The sequence below is a fragment of the Crocodylus porosus genome, unplaced genomic scaffold (genome assembly GCF_001723895.1).
Source record: "Crocodylus porosus isolate Cpor-Errol unplaced genomic scaffold, CroPor_comp1, whole genome shotgun sequence".
Classification (NCBI taxonomy): domain Eukaryota; kingdom Metazoa; phylum Chordata; order Crocodylia; family Crocodylidae; genus Crocodylus; species Crocodylus porosus.
In genome coordinates, this window is record NW_017728910.1 from 23,649,601 (window position 1) to 23,674,160 (window position 24,560).

At 53.3% G+C, this 24,560-nt stretch overlaps 1 protein-coding gene across 2 annotated transcripts in view; it reads right to left on the reverse strand.

Moving 5' to 3' along the window:
• DIS3L2 (DIS3 like 3'-5' exoribonuclease 2) overlaps positions 1 to 10,228 on the reverse strand; it is a 224,967-nt gene extending 214,739 nt beyond the window's left edge. The window contains exons 1-2 of one of the 2 annotated variants that reach the window (XM_019532860.1): positions 10,162 to 10,228; positions 5,944 to 6,663 (exon numbers count right to left, since the gene is read on the reverse strand). In XM_019532860.1, the coding sequence (XP_019388405.1) occupies positions 5,944 to 6,643 (700 nt within the window). In that variant the 5' untranslated portion in view covers positions 6,644 to 6,663; positions 10,162 to 10,228. Of the gene's footprint in view, positions 1 to 5,943; positions 6,664 to 7,295; positions 7,400 to 10,161 lie in introns of those variants that run through there. The other variant, XM_019532859.1, reaches the window with a different exon arrangement.
• Between the last annotated feature and the right edge of the window lie 14,332 nt (positions 10,229 to 24,560).

Consider the following 24,560-nt stretch of genomic DNA (forward strand, 5'->3'; position numbering starts at 1 on the left):
TGACAAATATACAGGTAATACGACATCCCTACTCCATCTTGCAAATCCCCTTTCTATATCACAGTAGCTGCTTCAGCAATTGCCAGCCCATATTCAACTGGCACGCACCTGACTTTCCTTTTCAGAGTCACAGATGCCCAGAATACAGGTCCCTACCTACCTGAGCTAAACGGCAGAGACATCACAGTAGCAGATACTTGTGGAGTGGAACTGAGGAACCAGGAGTAAGCCACCTGGATGGAAAAAAAAAGCCACACATTTTAAATCACCAAGTATTTTCAGTGATGAGCCATGGCTGGGGAGCATGTGTGCGGGACCAATGAAAAACTCAGCAAAGTGCCTGCGTGGCAATAAAATAAATGAACACTGCCGTAGAGTTCAGGGGCAGTCACTACAGGATTTCCCACTGCACCCGAGGATAAAAGCCTGTGGTGGTGATGGAGGAAGGGTTATAAGATCACATATAACAGCCCTTGTAAACAAAGAAGATGCTCACATATTAACACTGACACCACAGCTGATGTTATGCAAAAATATTATTCTTGCACAAGACACAGGAACGAAGGATTTTTCTGTCAAAGAGAAGCATAAAAGTTTATGAGTGCAATGACATTTCTAACCCATTAGAGAGAAGAATCCACTCTCTCATGTCTCAAATGATGTCATGGTAAATCCAGGTCTTCCCATTCCTGGATCTTATTACTCTAATTAACGTCACTGCAGAAAACTCAATTGGGCCCAGAGAAGATTATTTACGGTTCAAAGATTCCCACCACAGCCGGTGCTTTCCATTTTACCAAGAGGATTCTGCACCCTCCATTTGGGTTCGTGCTCATGAATTTACTGTTGCCAGGTAAGGAGATAAGGGCATTCTTAGGAGCGGGTATTCACCACAGCACGAGTGGGATAAGACCAGTGGTATCTGAGATCTGCTTTATGAGAAAGCCCTGAAGAAGAGCAGAACATGTGGTGAGCAGTGCGACAGTTAATGCAATGTAGGGAAGGTGAAAAACGACAGAAACATCCCACTGCATTGGGACTGGGATCTTGACACCTGAGAGTCCAATAGTTACCTAGGAAAGCACTGGGAGTTCCCAGCCCCTATCCCACACCTCCTAATCTGTGAGTGCAGCCTCTAACTGGCTTTCTGGATGGAAAATGCCAATGCCAAGACATCCTCCAAAAGTCTTAACCATGATGCCACCGCTTTCATCTAGCATCTCCAGCAACCCAGGCTGGTAGGGAACCTGGGAAGTCTTCCAGGCAGGGCAAATAAATGCCCAGTGTCAAGCAGTCAGAGGCAGACAGAAGACTGGAGGGAGGAGTTGCACAAAGGGCTGGTTTACACTAGAAAATATTACTCAAGTTCAAAATGAGGAATCAAGTGAGCTGGCACTATGCTGACCATGATTTGGCCATTTCTATACTGAATCAGGGTCAATGCAACCCATGCTACGTCAGCTTCTCGACTGTTTCACACAGATATTTTTTTTGAGGCAACCAGTCCAAAGAAGCTATTTACCACAGTAAACTGTTCTCCTTTGAGATACTGTCTCTGTCAAAACAGCCCCACAAAACCATATGAAAGAAGTGACCTGCTGGAGGGACACAAGAGTCTCAGTTTGCCCTTCCATCCCCAAAGGTGTACAAGCCCGCAGCAGCCCCTCCAGTGGTTTTCAACCTGTGGTCTGTGGACCACTATCCCTGAGGGGTCCGCAAAAGATGACCACAATCAATCAAAAGTATGTAAATACCCACAGTTACAATTTAAAGGGGTCTGAACCTCCATTCAAAATTTCCATAGGGACCCACAAGTGCTGGCCCCAGCTTCCCCTACCCCACCAAGGGCAACATGCCACGCACCAAAGCACACATCCACAGGCATTCCCAGGGACAAACAGCAACGGCACACAGGGAAATGCATATGCCTGCACGTCTGGATCCAGCCTCGGTGTCTCATTCCCAGGCTGATTATGAGAATCACATCACTAGGCACTTCTTCAGCAGACTACAAAAATGGTTTCATCAAATGTCAACTCAGACTTGTAAGGGACCTTTAACACTAATCAGCCTTAAGCCATTTTGTGTCTTTGCTGATCTACCTTAACTATATTCTAGCCAAAGGACGCTATAAAGTTTGCTACAGAAGCCTACAATCAACCAGGGATAATTTACAGCTAATACCTTCAGGTCCACTGTAACCTCTGACATACTCACAGCTCCTTCAATTTTAAGGTCATTGCCAATTTTTAAGTGGGTAAGTTTGTGCTGGGGATCAGCTAACAAAAGAACATATGAAGCAGGCACAAAGGAAGATAGGTGCTTGTTTGAGACCAGCTCATAAAACCTGAACTGAATTAACACGCAAGGGGAAACGACACTGTTTGTAAGCGGATATACTTCACCATTGTCACAGAAGCAGTTCCATGGACCACAGTGCCAGGAATGCCGATTCAAACCACCCGGGCACACTAACAAACAGGCCTTACCATCAGCGGTATGAAAAAAAAAGGATGAAGGAGAGCCTATTAACTGGTTACTGTAACCTCTGAATTCTGGTAGCTAGAAAGGCCTGAGTAGCAAATAATCTTCATTTTTATAGAACAAGGTTTCCAGGACATACAGAAGCAATGAGAAGGAGCTTCCCTACGATGGATATCTTGCAGGAGTCATCTCCTGCAAGTCATCTGAGAGCCATGGGACTCTTTAGCCTGGAAAAGCGCAGGCTCAGGGGTGATTTGATGGCCACCTACAAGTTTATCAGGGGTGACCACCAGGATCTGGGGGAACATCTGTTCACCAGAGCGCCCCAAGGGATGACGAGGTCAAACGGTCACAAACTCCTGCAAGACCGTTTCAGGCTGGACATAAGGAAGAATTTCTTTACTGTCCGAGCCCCCAAGGTCTGGAACAGTCTGCCAGCGGAGGTGGTTCAAGCGCCTACATTGAACACCTTCAAGAGTAAATTGGATGCTTATCTTGCTGGGATCCTATGACCCCAGCTGACTTCCTGCCCTTTGGGCAGGGGGCTGGACTCAATGATCTCCCGAGGTCCCTTCCAGCCCTAATGTCTATGAAATCTATGAAATCCACGTCCCTCAACATTCATCAGAGCATTACCATGGCCAGCTCAGCTATGTCCCCTTATTGGGACAACGCTCTTCCCCAAGATCAAGCCATGGACAATAGCATCATTAGCCTGGCAACAGTCTTTCCCAGCTAGAGAAGCCATGTTCTATGCGAGAGGTCAATGACGGTCACGGCCAGAAGCCAATTCCCAGAGGTTTTGAGACCCCCAGCTCCCACAGATCCTGCAGATGCTCACTGGTCATGACATATCCTGCTCCTTCTCTTTAGGTGCCTAAGTCTGTATTTAAAAACCTAATTAAAAGCCTCTGAAAAGATTGAAGATTTTGATCTATGGTTTTAATGGCTAGACTTTCAACCAACAGGTGTCCAGGCATCATACTTTTAAAAGGCAAAATAATAAAATATATGTACAATATATATAGAATATCAAATGCTGTACTCTCTCATATACAATGTGCCCCCAAATAAGATGCATATGTTCATTATGAAAGGCAGAACAAAACAAAAAATATCCGTCCTTGAGAGCCTCTGCCATGGGAGGCAAGCAGGGCAAGAGTAGTGTCCACAGCCAGGAGACAGGGAGCCCAGCCTGCAGTACGCGCAACTTCACTTTTTTTCTCTCCCAAGACACAGAAATTGCTATTACTGTATTTCTTCACTTGTAATATGCACTCTAATGTGCATCAGCTGAATTTTGGAGAGTAGGTGTGTGCCATATGCAAGATAATATGGTACTCAGACTTCGCCCACCCCCATCTCCCCCCATCCTGGAGGTACAACTATTAATTTTAAACCCCATTCAGACATATACAGATTAGCAGCAAGTTTTGTTGACTCTTGAATTTCCACGTGAGATGTGAGGCGAAGACTAGATAAGATTAAACATTGTCCTGCAGCATCAAAATCCCAGATACATTATACTAAGCTCATGAAAAACAGAAGGGAAACAACAATACATAAACCAACGCAGCCTCATTGTGCAAGCTGAGAGATCTATTACAACTTATTTCATGGCTTAGAAAACAAATTTATGGGAAGGAGACAAGTGTAAAAGCCTAAGGTGTTGCTTTAAAAACCTTTCCTTTGCTAGTGATGCATTTTGTTTGGGTTCTTGTTAGGATAAGGCTCCTCTGGGAAGCAGAGAAATAGTAAAAAAATCACAAGACAATGTTATTGCTCTGAGTTATGGGGTAGATCCTGATGTCATCTCTCAGCCAAGCACACTGCATCATCATGACTCAGTGATGGACCTGGAAAACAGCCCTTGTGCTCATCTCAGCCCAGGAGACAGCAGGACAACTCCAGCAGGGTCTCCGGGAGGCAAGGCCTGTGCCTGGGCAGGGAACACCAGCCAAGCCCTCCCTTGGGGGCAGATGCTTCTTCCAGCTTTGCTTGCACAGAGGTGTCTGCTGCTGCACTCCTCTCCATTTCTGCTTAAACCCTCAAGTGGGGAGAGGCCAATTCCAGAGAGCAGTTCTTGTTTTTATGCAGGGCTTCGGATCAGAAAGAGACCTCGGCTAACTAAACAAACAGACCATATAGGAGAGAAAGGCTGGCATGCCGGAGAATCTCTGCCATTACAGTGGCGCTCAAAAACAAAGAGATCTTAACATCCTGTTTGTCTTGAAGAGCGAGAATAGTTGCGACTATTGTGCAAACTTTAAAAATAGGTCTGTTTAGAAGCCTCCGCTCTGGAGCAAAAACCAGCACATCTCTAAGAAGCCCCACTGAAAGTCTTCGTACTTAATTCCCTGACATGAGAGAAAATATCAGGTGTTTTGCAGCAAGGCATAAATGAACATCTTACCCGTTTAACAGTAAATATGTGGTACGTGCCACGCATTTTGACAATGCAAGCCCTTTAAGCATGCCCTGCCTCAGTTTTCATGCAGAACACAGACATTACATCTGTAATGAGGCAATACAATGAAGCCTATTTAACAGCTGTTGGGTTCATGGATTATTTCACACTGCACAATGAAGCTCCTGAATTAAACAGCCAGAATTGTTTTTCCAAAAGCTGCTGCTTCACTGAAAAGTAAAATGCAGTAGAAAGCTGGGCTAGTAGAAGAGACCGGCGCAACACAGACAAAAGTGCGTTCTGTAACTCATACCAAAGATTTCCTAAAAGCAATGGAGCCCTGCTTTGTAAGCGCTCACTAGAGAATTAGAGGTGTAGGTGTAAAATGTACACGGTCACTAGTCAACCTTATAAAACTCGTGGACATTTACCATCCTAAGCATAAGATCCACTAGTCCACTGTCAACATCATGGCAGTGAATGTCAATGAGTACATCAGTTGTCCTTGTTGAGTGAAGGAACAAAGTTGTTCTGCAAAACTGCTGCGTTTGAACATTCAGTAGGTTTTCAATATGCCGGCTTTGAAAGCATCATATCCACCTGAACAAACTAAAGGAGAGGGGTCAATTTCTCACTTAGGACGACAACATTTATTTTCACTGGCAGTGGAGAATCCGTTACCACCAATTATCAAAGTGGTCTACTGTAAATATTGTACATGGGGAAATCCTAACCTGTTATCCTAAAAACCACCTGACACAGATCAAACTGCCAAGCGGCTGCTTTTAGCACCAAACACAAGAGGTAGATTTTTTCCCTTCAGTGCTTCCATATATAATGTTTAAAACATCCATCCACTGTCATGCTGCTGAGGCCTATTCTTGGTAATGTCAATGGCAAACCTCCAGTTAGTTTCAATGAGAGCATGACAGGCTCACTAATCATAACTTACTCCTGTGACTAATGAACGTGCCACCTTCAGTTCCACTATAATTTGTGTTAATGAATGCACTGTTCAAACTGTTGATATTTTAAACTAGTCAACAACTCACCTGGAATTTGTCCAGAAGGCAAATGAGTGGTTTTCCTGGCATTTGCTTCAGGCAAATCCACATTAAACTGCTCAGCTGATGAGTGCCCATCTGCTCTGTCCATGTTGACAGGACACTTGTTTCTTTTCTTATGTTTTTTCTTCCATGTCTCCTCCTCTTCCTTCTCTTCAGACCCAGATGACTTCTGCAGGGCAGTGCCTTGTCTTAGACTGCTCAACATACATCTCCCACCCAAGGCATCATTCATGTTTAACAAGTCAATAGATCCTCCATGCTGTTTTAGAGAAGAGGCTTCCTCCAGCTCAAGGTCTCCTTCATGGGCAATGCTGGGATCTTTTTTGTGAGGTCGTCTGTTAGCCAAGGCTTGGGTTTTATCTTCATTCAGTCCCCCAGGCACAAGCTGTTCCAATTGCGATGTTCTGATTGGCGAGGAGCTAGGCACGTTCAGCCCATTTCTTGCTAGACCCTCTTTCATCTGGACTCTCTTCAGGGACAGCTCAACATCGGAACTGGAGTCATTGAAGCCACTCTCCTCGAGCTGCATCTTCTGGGCAATGTGGTTTAAATAGGATCGGAATCGCCCGCTGTGGTGTTTCTGTACCAGCCTGGCATAAGCATTCTTCTGGGGGACAGCAAGCTTGTTTAATCCATCTTTGGCACCCTGGGTGGAAGCACTTCGGACATATCCCAGCTGATCCATAGTCCAGTAACAGGCCCAGACTTCAGTGTGGTAAATAGACACAGGGAAAAAAGGGGTTATTCTCTCAAAGCAAAGGATCAAAGAATTGATTATATTAACAAAGGTGTGAAAAACTTTACTAAATGAGAACTGATTTCTCCTTAAAACACTCCAAGGTGATGGTGATTCAGACGCTACCCTGATTTAAGGCATCAGCTGTAATCCAAGAACAATCGTGATTTGCAGTCCACACCGGACCATACTCTGTCCAGACCAGGATTTGGACCATACGCATACACTGGAATTAAGAACAATTTCTTTAATCCTCTCTTCCTTGCCACTGGCAAATCTTAGCAAATTAAACCACCAAATGCTGGACTGTATTAGAGGCATCACACCAGATGTTATCAGGAAAACAGTGTGACCACAGCCAACCCTGAGGCTCCAAAAATAACTGCCTCCTTACTGAATTGGTGAAGTGTTTCGACAGCAAGTGTGCATATCTTGTCATTGTTTCATGCAAGCAAAGCAGTTTCTTACTTCTATGGTGATTTCATGGGGCTTTGTTTCAAAATCTAAGATTAACTGCCTCACTTTGTCTTTATGTAGAAACTGCCATACGCTGCAATAGACATATGTACTGTGTGTTCATGACTTCATGAACATAACTGACCATCTTTCAAAGGCTCATCAATTTTGGGGGGTTATGAGGTAGGAAATATTGCTATTTCCACCTCTAGACAACGCTGCTATATCTGCTTTGGTGGCATTAGTGAAGTGCATGAGGATCAGGTACACTTCTTCCCAAATTCAGCCGTGAGGCTGTTGAGCAACAGAAATGAAACAGGGTCGAGTAAGTATAACTAAGCTGTTACTCAGGAAAGATATAGGCAGGAAGAAGCCGAACCATCTTGCGTGTGACTTCACTGGAGTCATTCATTGTGTTGAGGTGTGACCTTCAGAGCCTAGCTTGGGCCTCTGCCATGCACTAAAGCTGGTACGCACAGGAAGCTGCTGAAGGCAAGGCCATGAGATATGAACTCTACCCCTCCACCACTGCCCCTTCCAGCTGTTTTCCTAGTATAGGAGACTCTAGAGCAGGACTCTCTAAGTCTACTGCTTCCACTGCAATGAAATTTAGGATCTACTTTATATTCTGAATTTTCCTCCTCAGCTGCCCTCCCCCTCTCTTATGCTGTCAGAGTTTCAAAGAGGATGAGCACATCTGCCTTTTCCTCCTCCTCTGAGCTGCCTGCCCATGCCATCTAGAACCAAGACGTCTAGAGACTAAGGCTCATGGAGCTCTATTCCTCCTCCACTGTTGCCCTTCTGGAGTGATACCACATGTTGCAACTTAATTTAATCCAATAACTCCCCAAGAATTGGAAGAGCCTCCACAAGACAAAGAGAGTTTATTATAAAATCCCTTAAACTCCTGGTGTGGTTTGCATTTCTTTTCCAAACATTTTCCATTTGCCCTGGCAATGGTAGACCTGCAAAACTGATTTCCTCCCACCTTTATTACAGGAACCCTCAAAATAGCAAGTCTACACTAGACTTCTTTTCTCCTCAAGTTATTCAATTTGCCAATTTACATCAAAGGAGCTAACACATTTCTAGAAGCCAGCGTGGATATTCTCCACAGATTTATACCAGGAAACAAAGGCTCGTAGCTTATCCTTAAGAAGGGAATTGTGAACAAAACAGAAAGTATCATTACACTCTTTTATAAATCCATGGTTTGTCCAAATCTTGAAAACTGTGCCCAGTTTTGGTCCCCACACCTCCAAAAGGATATAGAAGAACTAGAGACAGTCCAAAGAAGAACAGCAAGGATGATCAGTGCCATCCTAGGACTTCCATTCAGGAAAAGAGACTAAAGAGGCCAGGCCAGACCTATTCAGTTTAGAAGAAAGATGTTTGAGAGGGGGACATGAGAAGGGTTTACAAAATACTAAACGGTGAAGACAAAGTTAACAGGGATTTATCATTTACTGTTTCTATCAATACAAGAACTAAAGGGTCATAAAATGAAATTACTAGGTAGTAAGTTTAAAACTAATACAAGGCAGTTCTTTTTCACACTGCGTGCCTTTGAATTGTGCAACTCATTGACACCAGATGTGGTGAAAGCTGACAGCTTAGGTGGATTCACAACGGGATTGGACACCTTCTTGCAGGAAAGGGGCATCGGTGGCTACTTGAACATGGACTTTAAGGGAATGGCCTCTGAATCAGACCTCCCCCTAGACCAGCGGCTCCCAAACTGTAGTACAGGTGCCACCAGTGGTATGTGGACAACCTGTCAGTGGTACGCATTAACAGACTTATTACATTTACTTAATATGACAAAAATCAGCTGGTGGTACTTAAAGCTGAACTGAAACATTTGCTGGTGGTACTTAAGGCTGTATCCTTTTAAATTGGTGATGCACAATCTGTCAGAGTTTGGGAACCACTGTCCTAGACCTTAAATGCTGGAAGCTACAAGCAGGGGGGGGGGGGGGGGAGCAGTGGAAAAACCCAGCTCATTCTCCCTTTCAGCATCTGCTCTCTTCCTCTACAAGCACATCAGCACATTTATTAACGTGCTTTTACTTATGCACGTTAAATTTACTCCCTCCAAAATGACGTACTAAATAAATGCGCATTTGGCTGCATTAATACACAGTAGCACAACCACATGCTTTTTTTAAGTGATGCTTTAGTAGACCTTTTCTACTGAGCATTAATGTATCAGCACAGCTCTTTATGTACCGCTTTCACATGCAGTAGAAAATGCTACCGTGCATTAAAGCACACATGTAGACACATCCTGTGACTCACGCATGTGTGTTGTGCGACAGGGTATGGGGGGGTCCTAGGCCCACCAGAAAAAACCTTAAACCCCTCTTAATGAGGAAGGCTACTGGGGACACAACCGCAGATTCAAGGGGCCACCAAACGGGAATACAGGACGAGAGTGCAGGCGAAATGTTAATAACAAGTGCCTCAAGCAGGGCCTGGAGCAGAGCAGACCAGCCAGCACTCACGGCCAAGGGGCCGGAGGACACCCACACGCAACACAGGCCCGGTGCTGCCCAAGGGTTGCAGGCCGATACCCACAAGGAAACTCTTTTTTCTTTAGATTAAAATATAACTCTCTCAATATCTCTGTATCGATATTGAGCTATCCCCATATATATACAGACAGGCAGAGCTCTCTCTAAGTACCTAGATACCTATATAGAGACAGACACAGACAGATGGATATTTAGTTATACACACACGCTGCTAGCATAGACTTCCATCGCACTTTTTCTTGGGAACACCCTTAAACGCGGAAATGCCACGAACGCCTCCTGGAAGAGGAGGCCTCTAGGTGAACAGCCACCGATTCATGGGGAAAACACGGGCCCAGGCCCGGCCAGGACCGACCCACCCGCTCGAGTGCCGAGGACTTGGGGCCAACATGAACGAGAACAGGGCCGGGAGCGAAGTCCAAGGCCCGTAACACGAAAGACACAGAGCAGAAACCCAGCCCAGCCCCCCGCACTCACCGGCCGTCCGGTCCCACTCCGCTTAAACGCCCCCGGCCCCTTCCCGCCCTTCTCCTTCCGGGTCAGGGGCCGCCTACGGGCCGCGGTGGGGCCCACAACGCCTCGCGCGAAGCTGCCGCCGGCTTCGACCTCGACCAGCGGGAGGGGAGCAGGGAGCCGAGCATCGCTCTCGGCCACGCCCCCGCGCTGGGGTGGGCGGGGCTCCCAGCAGGTAGTGCGAGACCCAGCTCAGGGGGGACGGGGGCTGCTGGAGTGGGTCCCCCCAGATCCAGGCCTCTCCTCCACCCTGGGCACAAGCCAGTCAGGGTGGGGGCAACCCCAGGGACCCCCCCACCCCAGGCACAGACAGCCAGGGTGGGGGAGACCCCAGTCCCAGGTACCCCCTCCATCCTGGGCACAAACCAACCAAGGTGGGGGAGACCCCTGCCCCGGGGACCCCCGCATCCTGGGCACAGGCAGCCAGAGTGGGGGGACCCCTGCCCCCAGCCCTGCCCTGTGGGACAGCAGCACCAGGGCTCCCCGGGGGCACCAGGTGGTGGCCCTTGCCCCCTTCCTTCCTTCAGCGTAGGAGGAAGAGCCCCAGGGCCCAGCCGCTGGCCCTGCGTCTCCTCGCTAGACACAGCCATCCCCGGGTGCTCTGCGGGGTGGCAGATTCGGGCACCTCCCGTGGCAGACATGGGATAGCCTGGAGAGGGAAGCCACCACCGGCACAGCCCTGTCGCTGGGGCAAGGCAGGGCACCGAAATCGCTAGCGGGGTGTGTTGCTCTCGTGGGGTGACCTGCAGAGACAGGTGGCAGGAAGGTGGAGAGAGGGCGCCAACGCTGGGTGTCCCTGCCACCTCTCAGGCCATCCTGCGCTGGCTAGGAGAGGACGTGCCTGCGGCAAGAGGGGGAGGAAAGGAACGACGCGTGCCTCGGGCCGTCTCAGCCCAGCTCACTGGCAACTGGGCTGCTTCCGCACACCCCCCACAAAACCTCTCTGCTCCCAGCGGGCCAAAGCCCTCGCGTGTTGCTGGCTTGACTTTTGAAGAAAATGCCCAGGGGGCAAGAAGCCTTGATTTGTACCCATCTCTTCACAGAGCCCCAAGCATTTGTCTGGGCTGGTTTGCACAGGCTGATCCTGCCTCAGGCAGGGCTTGGACTAGGTGGGACCTCACCCCACTTCTCTAGGATTAGATACTGCCATGTCCCTCCCCGTTCACTGACAAAGCCTTTGCTGGAGTCGCCCCCCATTTTCACTGCTGTCTAGCAGAAGGATTCAGACCCACCCCCGTCTCCTGGGCCACTGGACTCCAGCAGCACGGAGGAAGCAGCAAGGGCAGCCCTGGGGAGAAGGGGACGACTGCATCAGTCAAGAGGCGCCTAGGACCCAGTCCTGCTCCTATTCAAGTGAACGAGAGCTTTGTTTCGACAACGAGGTGCTGCATTCGTGAGCTCTGAGAAGACTCTGATCCTGCAGAGCTTTACGGGGTGAGGAGGACTGTAAAATGATGGGAAAACAGGAGCTACGCAAGGCACCTGCAGAAGCCCCCATGGGGTAGAGAGATGCATTCAAACAATGTCCAAGGCCAGAGGCGAGGCAGGACAGCAGCCTGCTTTGTCCGGGTGTGGGGGTCTGACATGCGGCGGGACCCGGGCACGGCGCGGAGTGAAGAACGGAGCTACGCTCTTGACTGGCGAGCTCCTGGCAGCCCTACAGGAGAGGGGCAATGTGCCTGAGAGATTAGAGCATGAAACAAAGCCAGGACACATGATTCTGTTTAGTCCTTACTCACCCCAGCCTCTACGTGTGGCCATTTATCCACCAGAGGTATTTACCCTACAGCTGGGCAAAATATTGTCAGCGAGTAATAAAATTGCCTGAAAAAATGCCATTTCAGTTGCCATACAACTATTTGCAAAATGTGCTGAAATGTCCTGAATAATTTCAGGTTGGGGGAAAAATATAAATTGAGGATGCAGTTCCCAAAGCTCCAGCTGGAAAAGTTGGTGGCTTCTCCCTTGCACTCAACAGCTCGGTGCTTACATTCGCTCGGGGTGGAAGGCCCGGATTCATCTCCTCCCTGTGCTAAGGGAATTTGAACGCCCACCTCCCACACCCCAAGGAAGTGCCCTAGCCACCGGGCCCCAGGGCTGAGACGTTCTCAAGGTTTCCATTCACTTTGTGCATTTCAGATCGTGTCTTGTTAGAATCACAGGATTGGAAGGGACCTCAGGGGTCAGCTGGTCCAAGCCCTTTCTTGAAATGTGGGAAGACTATTCCTAAGCCATCCCTGACCAATCTTCTCCAGCCTCCCCTTGAAAACCTCCAGCAAAGGTTATTCCAGCGTGGCTTCTTTACAGCTGTTTTTGCTAGTAGTGGTATTTTGCACGCCATGAAGTGGGTGCTGTGTGGCTTGGTAAACTGGTTGTGGAACAGACGGCATCACGTCTAGATCATCAGCCCAGGTTGCTACTGCCTACAAGTTCACCCCACCCCACGCCTCTTTGGTAGCTCCTGTTTAACATGAGTTGGGGATCTCAGTCCTGCGCCTTCTGGACACGTATCCACCTCTAGCAAGCCACACTGACAATACCAGAGCTTTCCTGAAGCCCTGGTAGGGAGCTCACAGATGAGAGCCACCAATGGAGACAGAATCTCAACTCAAAGTGGAGGCATTTTTGCAACTCCCAGCTCATGCTGGATCTTCCTTGGGGACAGCAGAGGAGCTCAGTCTCCAGAGATGCTCTAAAGTTCACTTAAAAGCAGCAGCCTGCAGGGTTTGTTCCAATTGTCTTGCATCGCTCAGCCGGCATTTCTTCTCATTGCCTCGGTAAGTGGGAACCTGCCATAGAAGGGGGAAGCCAGCTTGACACAGGACTTCCCAAGGCAGCCTGCCCCACCAGAGGTCAAGCTCTCAGGCAGAACACCCTCCCCGTACTTCTGGGCCAGACCTTTCTGGGCCAACACCCAATACTTCCAGCCAGTCGCAGCACGCAGATCTCCACAATTATAACTCACGGCACCTTATATGCAGAGACACCAACACAATGACTTCTCCTAAGCGGGTGCCCCAAGGAAGGAACTCATCGTGGAGAGGGGCAGCACCTGGTCCGAGGGGGCACGCTCGCAACCGGTTCCAACGCTGATAGCAAAGCCTGACCTGCTGCAAGATGCATGACTGAAGCGTAAGTGGCCAGTTCTGGGGGGAGGTTAAAAGTCCTGCGTTTGAAAGGAAATGCCATCTCCTGCAGAGCCAGGAATCCTCCATGCTCCCGTGAGACTATTCGAGCAATCAGACGTGCCTGCTTCCACACCAGTGCTGGTTTGAGCCTTCCCAAAATGGAAACCCAGTGAAAATAGACCCTGCTTCCCAGCGGCCTCTCAGCCTTGCAGCAATCGGCAGCTTTGGCCACCACTTTTACAAGAAAAGGCAGCTAGTGAAAAGGGGGTTAATCCAGCAAACATCTCCCTTCCCCCTGCCACAGCTGGTTCACACTCTTTGGCAGGGATTGTGATCCAGGCCTGGCACGGCCCGGGCAGGAGCTCTGTCAGCAGCTGTCAGTGTGACGTAGCACCTTCGGGACAAGACCAGTGAAAAAGAAAGTCCCTGAGCCCTGTGAACGCAGCCACTGGCCCCCTTACCATGCCACTCACTGCAGCTTGCAGGTGCCGCCACCTGAGTGCAGATGTTGCACCACCTCTGCCAGCCCAGACTTGAAGTATGGATGGATCAGCTGGGCAGGGCTGGGGCACGCATACTGGGCTGGGCATGGAGGAATACAGAGGGCACTTTCTCAGCTCCTGGTTGAGGAGAAAGCGGGAGAACCACTCCTCTCCTGGGATGCCGGCACCAGTAGCCACCCTACACTTACAGCCTCTGCCCACCCTCCCGCTCCTGGACGCCGAGTCACTCTGCTCCTCCGCACAGCTGCTCAGGGGGGACAGGACGGGGCCAAGGATCCTGTTGGCTAGGGTCACGGTGCCGCCAGCTGCATGAGGGGGAATTGGCTCAGCTGTGGCTGTGGGTCTTTTCACAGGAGGAAAGAGGCAGCCGAGTGCTGCCCACAGCTCCCTGGGGCTGGGATTTAGCAGTGATGTCATGTGGCCCATCAGGATGGGGCCTGAACAGCAGACGTGGCTGCCACCCCGCAGCTGGGTGCATGTCCTGGCTATGCATGGGGCCTGTGCAGGCGGGGTCGGCTGTGGCTTCACAGGAGCACTGATTTCCTCACTAGACTGATGAGGCTGCATTTGCTGGCCAACCTGTGGCCTGTCATCTTAGCTTGTGAGCTCCTCCGGGCAAGGACAGGAGCAGGGGGCTGGACTAGATCTCCTGGGAGCCCTGCCCTAGGGTCCCGATGATCCATCGGGAGCTATGAAGTAGAACAGTCCAAGCTATATCCTTAAACATCCCTACACCAGCGATGGATGCCAGAGGGGGTAGGACAGGGGATGGATCACTGTAGACATGCCCCATTCTTCTCCTCTCCCTCTGAAGCATCTGCTGTTCACCAGTGTTGGAGACAAGCCTGTCTGTTGTCTAAGCCTAAGCCCACCTGGGACTACAAGCTCCTCTCAATTGTTAGGGGGAGGCCACTACATTTGTAACAACAGATTTTGTGGGACATATGACGAGAAGCAGGAATGGGCATGCAGGTTATCAGTCAATAACCACAGTGCCAAGGGAGGACACCAAGCAGACAACCCTGACTAGCAGCTCGAACATATCTACAGAGCCAGAGGATACCGCCCAGCGAAGAGCCACTGGGAGATGTGCACAGACAAGGGAAAGGAGAACAGCCACACCATCACCCCGGTTCCCTCCAGCCAGTACCTCCTTCCTGGTCTGGTAGATGGACAGCTTGGCCAGAGCCAGGAGGTTGGCCAGAAGGTCCCTGGATTTCATGGGGATGGGTGGTAGAGGGGCCGCAGCCTGGCACACGTGAGGGTTGGGTGTCTCCCTCTGGCTTCAGAAAGGGCACGTGTCAAGAAGTCCGCAAAGCACACCAGGACACTGGCCTACATGGACCACTGATGTGACCCAGTACGGCACTTCTTATGTCCTATCATTCCTGGTACATACAGCACCATGTCCTTCATGTAAGAAATCTAACTACTGATGGGTCCCTCCTATGCAGGCTGTTGTCACGTCAGCTCAAAGCCACCTTGTCCAAACAGGGAGAGAAGGGCTGGGATGAAGCATTTCCCTCCTACTCATCTCACAGTTCACAAAATCCCACCAAGTTCATGTTTCCAGAGTGGAGAGGACCATCGCAGTCACTCGCTCTCCAGCCCCCTTCAGTGGCATGGCCCAGAGGCAGGAGTTCAATAAGGAGTTGATCTGTCTCATTCACAAGGTGTTTAGTAGCAAGCCCAGCCTGGCACATTGGCTTACCCTGCAGCCTGCAACCCCCACTCCTTAAGATTGCCTCAGCCCCGTTCCCTTGGGCAGGACCCAGTGGTTGGCACAACTGCACGATGAAGAAGCAACGGAGGAATGTGGTCAGTGTACAGTGATGGAGAGCTGCTGACTCTCCCCAGACACATGTAAAGTCAAGTTCCCTGCTTACAAACAGCACTGCTTCACTGCTGACCCAACTGGGTCCACACCAGCAAGAATCCAGCATGACTCCAACTGCCCCCGTGTGAAAACCAAGCGAGAGCAGGACAAGAAACATCCATTTCTCTGCAGTCTGCCAGCCTGCCTCGTAGCACTGTAGTGTCAGAGCCACGTCCTCTGCACAATGGGACTTCCCACGGATGAGTCGTGGGTACACCCAGGTTGTGCCTGCAGGGCTGGAGCAGGTCCATGCCCGCTGGGGGAGAGAAAGGGGCTCCCCACCCCTTGTGGCAGGCAGAAGCATGAGGACCACCTTCTGGGATAGACCAGGGTTCCTCCAGCCCAGCGTCCCATCTCCAGTGGTGGCAAGTAGCAGATGCCTCGAGGAAGGACAGGAGGAGTCATTCATTCCCCGTTCTTCCCTTCCAGGAACCGTCCATCAGCTTCAAGGACAGCAAGCGCCCAAGGTTGCATCCCGTGATGGAGCCAACCTCCGTTAGTTCGTCTCACCCCTTTGTGAACCGGGTGTGCCGCTGGCCTCCGCAGCATCTTGTGGCAATGAGTTCCGCTGGTTAGTCACGTACCGTGTAAAACACTCGTGTCTCTCGTTCGTGGGACACTTGTGGTTGAATCCTGCTGACTGATGAGTCCCCACCGTCTTGTACTACGAGCAGGAACACCCAGGGCTGTAACCGACTGATCTTTAGAAACAGCTAGATGTTCATTTTGTAATGGGTTATTACTATCGACCTGCCCCATCTGCCCTTTCTGCCAGCTGGGGTCTGACAAGCACTATGGGCCTGTGCGTGTGGGGAGAGATCAGGACCTTGGGGCCCAAGTCCCCTGGCCTTGCGCTTGGTGCCACTACTTCTACAGGTTGCGGTGGCAGCCAGATGCTCCCAACAGCTCCCAGACACCTCAGGATCATAGGACAGTAGGGTGGAAGGGACTTCACAAGGTCATCTAGGCCAGCCCCTTGCTCAAGGCAGGATCTTCCCTGTCTAAACCAGCCCAGCCAAGGGTCAGTCCACCTGCTCTTGAAGATTTCCAAAGGTGGAGACTCCACAACTTCTCTAGGCATCCTGTCCCACAGCTTGACCACCCTCGTAGCCAGCAGGTTCGTCCTGAACTGCAACCTGAATTTTCTCTGATGCAGCTTGAGGCCGTTGCTCCTAGTCCTGCCCCCGGGGCCACAGAGAAAAGCCCATCTCCATCCACCCCATAATCCCCCTTCATGTACCTGAAGTCTATTATCAAATCCCTACTCGGTCTTCTCTTCTCCAGAGTAAATAACTCGAGCTCAGCCGTTCTCAAACTTTTTAGACTCCAGGTCTCCCCCCATAACTCTTGCAAATTGAGCAGCACCCCATTTCGAACATGAATTCCTTAATTATAACACTTCCCTCTTTGCAGAGCAGCCAGGCAGGGAGATCCTGAGCCTGCCCTTATCTGCTTACTGCCTCACACCTTGCTTATCTTATCACACTTCCTATGGCACCCTTCAAAGAATTTCACAGCACCCCAGGGCTTTATACGGGATGGCCTGAATGGGGGAATTCAGGTACTGGGTGGAATTGTACCTGCTCATGCCAACTCCTCACTCTTTATCTGCAAAGTCATTTAGATCACCTGCTCTCTGCCCTGCCAACCTGTCCTCACACCCACTTGCAAAGGCTCTGTTCAGTGGGGTACCCATGTCACAGAAATAAATCACAACCTCCGGCCAATTCTAAGCCCGTGGTATCGGCACTTGAAACGAATGGGAGAGGCTGGTGAGATCAGTATTGCTGCTTACATAGTGCCCAGGGCTGCGAGGGAAGAGAAGAGAAAAGAGAAGAGAAGAGAAGAGAAGAGGCAGTATGAAGTCCTACCAGCAAAAGTGTTTTCAAGGGAGTCAGGAAAAAGGCACCCAGCTGGGGGAGGAGGGGGCAGAAAGGGCACTGCAAAGACCCCAGCCCAGTTCTGCACTTCACCAGATACCTATGGTGACCCCAGACCAGTTCTCAGCACCCAGCTTGGCAGGTAGGTGCCTGAAGATGCTGGCAGGAGCCTAGAGGGATTTTCAGACTGATCTGCGTGGTGATTTAAAGACCCCTCCCCAGCAGCTGCAGGGGCTCCCTCTTGGAGTCGCAGTTCATTTCAGGTCTGTGCTCTTAAGTGGACTCAAACATACTAGGCAGACCCTGACTGCAGTAACGTGCAATAGGGACCCCCGCAGCTCTGCTTGCATTGCCCTCACCCTGCCCTGCCCGCTGGGCATCTCCAGGCATCCAGCAGGGCATAGACACCTTTAGAGATCTGTCCTTTCAGCTCTGCCCCCACATGCCCATCTACAGACAGGGCTTCACAGCACGGTCCTGCCTGCCAGGGCTGCCCCGGGGAAACACCCCTCAGACCAAGGCACTCCAATGCTACAGCAACGGGGCCAGAGCGGCGAGAGACGTGTCCAGAGATGGCCCCATGGAGGCTGTGGACAGGTGTCACTTTACACAGTTGACATGGGGGGAGGGAGCTGCGATATGAGCAAGTGAGGTGACTGCAGAATGAAAGAGGGTTAAAATGCCGTCTCTTCTACCACCCCCGGGCATGACGGCTACATCCGAGCACCCTATGCAGGTGCAGGTTAGCACCGGCACAGCTGTGATGTCTGTCCACACCCCGACGGGGCCGGGGGCTGCTTGGCCACGCTCCCCTGCTGCGCATGCCAGGAGCACGGAGCAGTCTTGACCCACCGGCTGAAAGCTCATGATGACGAATGCACTCATCACACAAACCTGCTTCCTCTTCATCACTGCTGCCTCTTCCCCTCCCTGGAAAGCACGTGCTTCCTGACCACTAAAGAGTTAAAGCAGCAGTTCTGGGGGGGTAAGTGCTTCGCCACTGCCCTGAAGGATGCAGGGTGGCTGGAGAGCAAGGGAGCCCCGGTCCCTGCCTCCGAGGTGACCCTCCCGGCCTCACCGGGAGCAGCTGCTGGGCTGGCCATGCTGCCGGCTGGCAGGCAAAGCGGTGAATGCAAGCGGGACTTATCAGTATTACCTCATGTGAAAGCCCTGTGCCTGTGTATCTCAAGCAAACACCGGCCATTATGTCCTCGCGAGCTCGCATTGTTATTCTGTCTGGTGGCAAGAGGTGAGTGCTGTGGCACGCCGCACGTCCACACAGGCCCTGAGCTTTCGAGCAGCAGCCAGGCCCCCGCGCTCCACCCCGCCGGCCCCGGAGTCCGTGGCTCTCCGCAGCAATCGTCATATCCCCCGCACTGTTTCCCAGGCACGTCCGAAGCCAAAACACACCGTTATCTGGGCTGCAAAGCTGCACGGCCACCTCCGCCCGCCCCATCCCTGGTGCATAAATCTGCCCAGGTCACAGGTCATGGCGGGGCCACGCGGCTCCTTCCCTCACCCCAGCTGCAGGTCAGGCTTGGAGAGCTGCTGCCCAGGTCATCCCTGCCTAGGAGCATGGCACCAGCCTGTGCCTGCCACCTCCCTACACCCATAGCCCGACTCTCACTGCCATCACCAGCCCAGGGCTCGTGCTGGCTCAGGCAGGTGTTGGCAGGCATTGCTAGGAGCGGGCCCCACTTGATGCCTCCACTCCCACCTGTGACCATATATTACCCTGCACCAACAGCTTACCTGGCACAGCAACGCAAGCCAAGCCTTTTCCACCCATCAAAAGGCTTTAGAGTGGATGAGAAGGATACCAGGCGGGCAGCCCCTGGCTTGGACAACTGGCGAATGGCATGAAGCCTGGCTTTCAAATCCAAAATTAGCCCAAGCCAGGTCTAAGAAGATGTTTCTACCACATCAGAGGCCCGGAGCGGGTGGGACGGCATGGATGCAGCATGTCCTCCACAGATTTGGAGTGCATTTCTTGAAGCACCCCCGAGCCCTCTCCCATCCTCCCTAAGCCCTGCACATGTGCAAGCAGGCGTTGTGATCCCGGCCATCAGCCTGTGTTTATGCCATCCCCATGAAGAGACCTGTTCAGCACACTGCACGGTCCCCCCATCTCCATGCCCATAGCCCCTGAGACAACCAGCCTGGAGGGGAGGAGTGGCAGGCCTGTCAGGGAGCTCCTGGACAAGAACCACCAGGGAACCGATGACAGGATATGAGATTAAGACAGTTCCCATCCGCTGAGACAGCGGGATCCCGCCTCGTGCCAAGATGGGGCATGCCTCACATCTGCCCGCACCATGCTGCAGCAGAGCGAGCACGGGCCTGCTTCCCCGGCCCAGACACGTGCGACGCGCATTGCACCATCGCCCCCCAGGCGTCTCGCTGCAGATGGGTGCAGAGCAGACGGGGCCGGTCCCGCTCAGGTGGGGGTGTAGGAGCAAGGCAGCACTGGGGAGGTGGCGGGGAGATGCTGTTTTGGGTCTGCTACAGGCCGACGGGGGGCAGACAGATGTGCTGCAGGAGGGGAAGGACAGAACCTTGCTCAGGCAGAGGGTAGGTATCCAGAGGAAACAGCCCGAAGACCTGTGACAGCTTAGCAGCAAGGATGGAGCCCCAGCCCGAAGCATGGAGCCTGGCAGGGGGAGGCTTACAGTAGCGGCAGACAGGGCTCGCTCACTGCCCTTCGCCCCACTTCTGACCCTGGGGAAGGAACAGTAGCCAGGGGTCAAGCCCAGCCACTGCCTCAAGGCTGCCAGACACACCCCATGGCTAGTGCTCCCTCCTCCCCTATGTCCACCCTCCTGTGGCTTTATTAAAGTAGGAGCAGGGTCTAAAAAGTCCTGCGGGGTCCCCACATCCAGCAGCAGCTTCTCCGCCAGCCTGCCCCACTGCTCTCCTGCCATGGCAGCCCCCACAGCAGACTCCTGCGCCCCATGGCACCTCAAAGCCAGCACCACCCTGCCCTCTAACCAACACGCTCCCTGCATGTGCTGACCTACAGGCTGATTTCAGAGCACCTGTCTCACTTGGCTCCACTGGGCACAGGTGTGGCTTGGCGCACTTCCCCTTAAGGGAGCCGGTTCCTTGAGACAAAGATGTGTTCCCGGCAGTAAATGCTGGGAAGGAGATGACAGGACACAGAGCCCCCCTGGGATCTCCAGTTCAAAGCCCTGCAAAGCGTTTGTTAAGTCCCAATTCAAAGAAACCAGTGAGCTACACAGCAGGCAGGGCGAGCTGGGCCAGGCGCTGCCATCACAGCTTCCAAGTGCGGAGGCCTGAAGTCAGGCAGGTCCACCCAGGAGCAGCGGCATGGAGGGAACTCAGCTGTCGAATCCCCTGCAAATGCTCAGACCCCACTGATCCAAGTGAGAGCTGCTGGTTCTCAGCACCTCTAAAGCACAGGACCCTTCAGTTCCTGCTGGGTTTGGCACGTTTGCAATGACTGCCCCATGCCACGGATAGCAGCGCCCACAGCGAGGGAAGTCCCTCTGTTCACCTGTCCCGTCTGTGCTGGCTGTTCCAGTCAGCGAGGATGGTGGAACCAGAGCGATGGGGTTCACACGGTGACAACCGGTGTCACGCCATAGCCCCTACCCGAGCTCTGAGCTGGATGCTGTAGATAGATGATTGAAGTCCCAGTGGAAATGCACCCTGGGCCTCTTACAACCACCTTTTTCCAAGGGGGGAGCTTTGGAAGCAGCCACCATGACAGGCGCGATTCTGCGCTCAGGCTGCAGTGCGTGGCCTTGCCCTGGCGCTGAAGCCGGGACCGGAGGCCAGGATCAGGCCCCGCTTGCCTTGGCCTGGCTGCCCCTACAGCAAGCTCTTGCAGGGACATTTCCATCCCTGGGGGCTGCGAGAGGCGGGAGGGGAACCATGGAGGCTTCCTCTGCTCCTGTCATCATGTTTTGTGGGCACTTGGCACTGCCAGGCCTGCAGCCTGGAGACTTATCATCTCCTGCCAGAGCTCCCAGGAGCACCTCACGAGGCGACAAACACACGACTGAGCCCAGCAAGCTGCTTGCAAAGGAGCAGCCTGGGACTTCCTTCGAGGCGCTCACTGCAAAGGGTTGAGACTGAGCCCGTCTCTGCCGCTGCTGCTCAGGCCACGGACAGAGTGGCACTGGCACAAGGAGCAGGGCATCAAAACAAGGGCTTGATCCAACCCCCCGAGAGTCAACCGGAGTCTTCCTCTTGGCTCCACTGGGTTTTGGACCTGGCCCCAAGCTTCTGGGGACATCGGCTCTCCAAGCAAAAGGATGCCCACTTGGGGGCTGGCACCAAGGTCAGAGGTCGGCTGGCTGAATGGGCACCGTTTTGCGAGGCAGCTCCAGCCTCCTGACTCATGGCAACACTGTCTGAGAAACCATCTCCCCCCTAAGTGGGGTCTCAGCTTGGCACCCAGTGCCGCGGCCTGCCGGAGCCCACAATGTGAGAGCCATAAGCATCAAAGCAGTGGCTGGCCCAAACCATGAGCCACCCTGGCAACTTGTCCCCAGGCTCCCAGAGCAAAGCAGGAACGGGTCCTCCTCTGCTGCTGCCCTGCCTCCCGCGTCCGCTGACCCAATTTCAAATCACTTGAAGCCCAAACCCAGTCTGCAAGCAGGTCCCGGAGCCACAGCCAAACACCGACCTTGTAACCATCCTAAACGGCCACTGCAAACAGAGCTGGTCCCCTGGGCCAGAGCCTTTGGGGCACACATGGCAGGCAGCTTACACCTTTGGGGCACACACGGCAGGGCAGCTGTGGTCATTCGAGCAAGTGGCGTTTCTCCAGCCGACCCCTGAACCCCCCCTCCCACTCTCTCATCGCTTCCCCAGCCCCCCAGCCCACGCCGGTGGTGCTGCGGCGCGCTGATTAATTGCCTTGTGGGCCCACGCGAGCACGCACACATCCCAGTCTCACTCTCCAGGGCTGGAGGTGAATTGTCTCATCAACGCTGACAGATCCGGTTTAGGCGTTCCCGTGTCAGCTCAGCTCAGGGGGCCGGACCCAGTGTCAGCCTGGGCACCGGTTCCCATCGGTGCAGCCAGACCTGGCGCTAGCCCCCGAACCACAAGCTCTCCGCCTGCAGCCAGGCAGGTGGAACTGCTCTCCTGGCCCCGGGACGGCACGCTTCAGCCAGGAGGGGCAAAGATGAGGCACGAACCCGAGGCCCCAGGGGCCGCTCCCGCTGCCCCAGCCCTGCTGTGCTCTGGCTTCCTGCAGAGAGGGCGTTTAAACTCTCCTAAGGACCAGCTGCTGCCACAGGTGAACCCCCCAGGACTTGAGCACCAGTACAACCATGGCCTTCCTTCCCCCCCAGCCAGCTCTTCACCCCAAGCATCCAGGGCCCGGCTGCCAGCCCTCCACGCACCATCCAGATCAGGATTCCCTCACATGCCACCTTACACCCCCCAGTCGTCCCGGGAGCTTCCCAAAGAGGCGGGAGGCTGCGTGGCTTTGTCAGGTGTGGGATGGCTCAGGCCACCGGGGCTGTTTCTGGGGTGGGGAGCAGCCCCGAAAGGGTTAAAAGGCTCCCCAATGCCAGAGGCTGTGATTAACCCCTGCCTGCCCATCCCCACTGCCAGACCCCTGGTGCAGAGCAGCCTGCTGGGTCTGATCTGGTTTCAGTTAAAAAAGCCGCTCTGCCCGGCAAGGCTCTTTGTGTGCGGAGGCTTCAGACCACAGCGCCGTGCTGCAGCCAGCAGAGAAGCAGGGTAATTTGAATAACAAGGCTAATTGGATTTATAAAGTAACCTCCCCTCCACCACCGCAGCCCCTCTTCTAGGCGGGGGCAGCGCACAGTGTGACAAAGAAAACAGACTAATGAAAACCACGCTCGGGGAGCCCTGGCCAGACCCCGCCAGGCCGTCCCACACAGGAAGGCGCTGGCTGAGCTCTAACCACAGAGTGGCACATGCCGAGATGCTGTAATCTCTCCGGCGGGGCTGGGGGGAGGCCGGCTGCAGCCGGCTGGTGTGTCGCTTGCTAGGGGGCTCCCGAACAAGTGGTCCCACGCAGCTCCCTTCCCCCCCGGGGGCTGCTCTCCCCAGCTCCCCGCACACATGCTGGGCCCTGCTCTGGGACAGGCGGCGCTGGGGGGTTTCTTAGGCCTGGTGCCATACTTAGACCTGCTTCAGCAGGGCCACTGCTCGGCTGGCGCGTGGGGCAGGCCAGGCCGGCACATTTCTGCCCGTCCGACAGGTTTGCTCGCGCTGCCACCCCAGCTGCCGTCCTGCCCCCCAGCCAGGTCTCTCCTTCCCCTCCCGCCCTACACGGGGTGGCGCAGGGGTACGGGGCTGCCTCCCCCTGCCTTTCCGAATCCGGGATGGAGCCCTTCAAGAAGAGCTCCTGGGGGGAGAAAATGGCAATGCCTGGAAGATAAGAGATGGGCCCCAGCTGTGTGCCCATGCAGCGCAGCTGACCCCAGATCCTGGCCTACAGATGAGCTCTCCCGCACTTTGATCTGTGCAGGCGAAGGAGAAGAATGAATGCCCGAGAACAAGTCCTGGAGCAGAAAGGAACTCCAGCCTGGCAGTGGCAATGGAAAAAGGAGCTGGGATCCATCCTCCCCGCTCCTTGTTCCCATGGAGCCGGAGGAAGACAATCGCCTCCGAAGTGTCCCGGTGTCAGGCAGCCCCCAGGTGTGTGGGGGGGAGTGCCTCAGCCGAGCTGCCACGGCCTTTGCCTCTTAAGGGTTGTGGGGCATGAATGCCCCAGCTTGGGGGGGGGCTCGCAGACTGCCCCACAGGTTGCACCCCACCCCTCTCCCAGAGGCTAGAAAGAGGCAGGCAGGATCCAGTGGGCTACTGGCGAGAAGGGCGGCTTGTGCAGGTGGAGGCAAAATAGCCCCCTGGGGGGGAGAGTGTCCCCAGCCCTCGCCAGTGGCCCTGGGGCAGCAGGGGCTCCCTGCCCCCTTCCCCCCCGGCAGCATCCTCCAGCCTGGGCTGCAGCTCCCCCTGCCCCCGGCGGCTC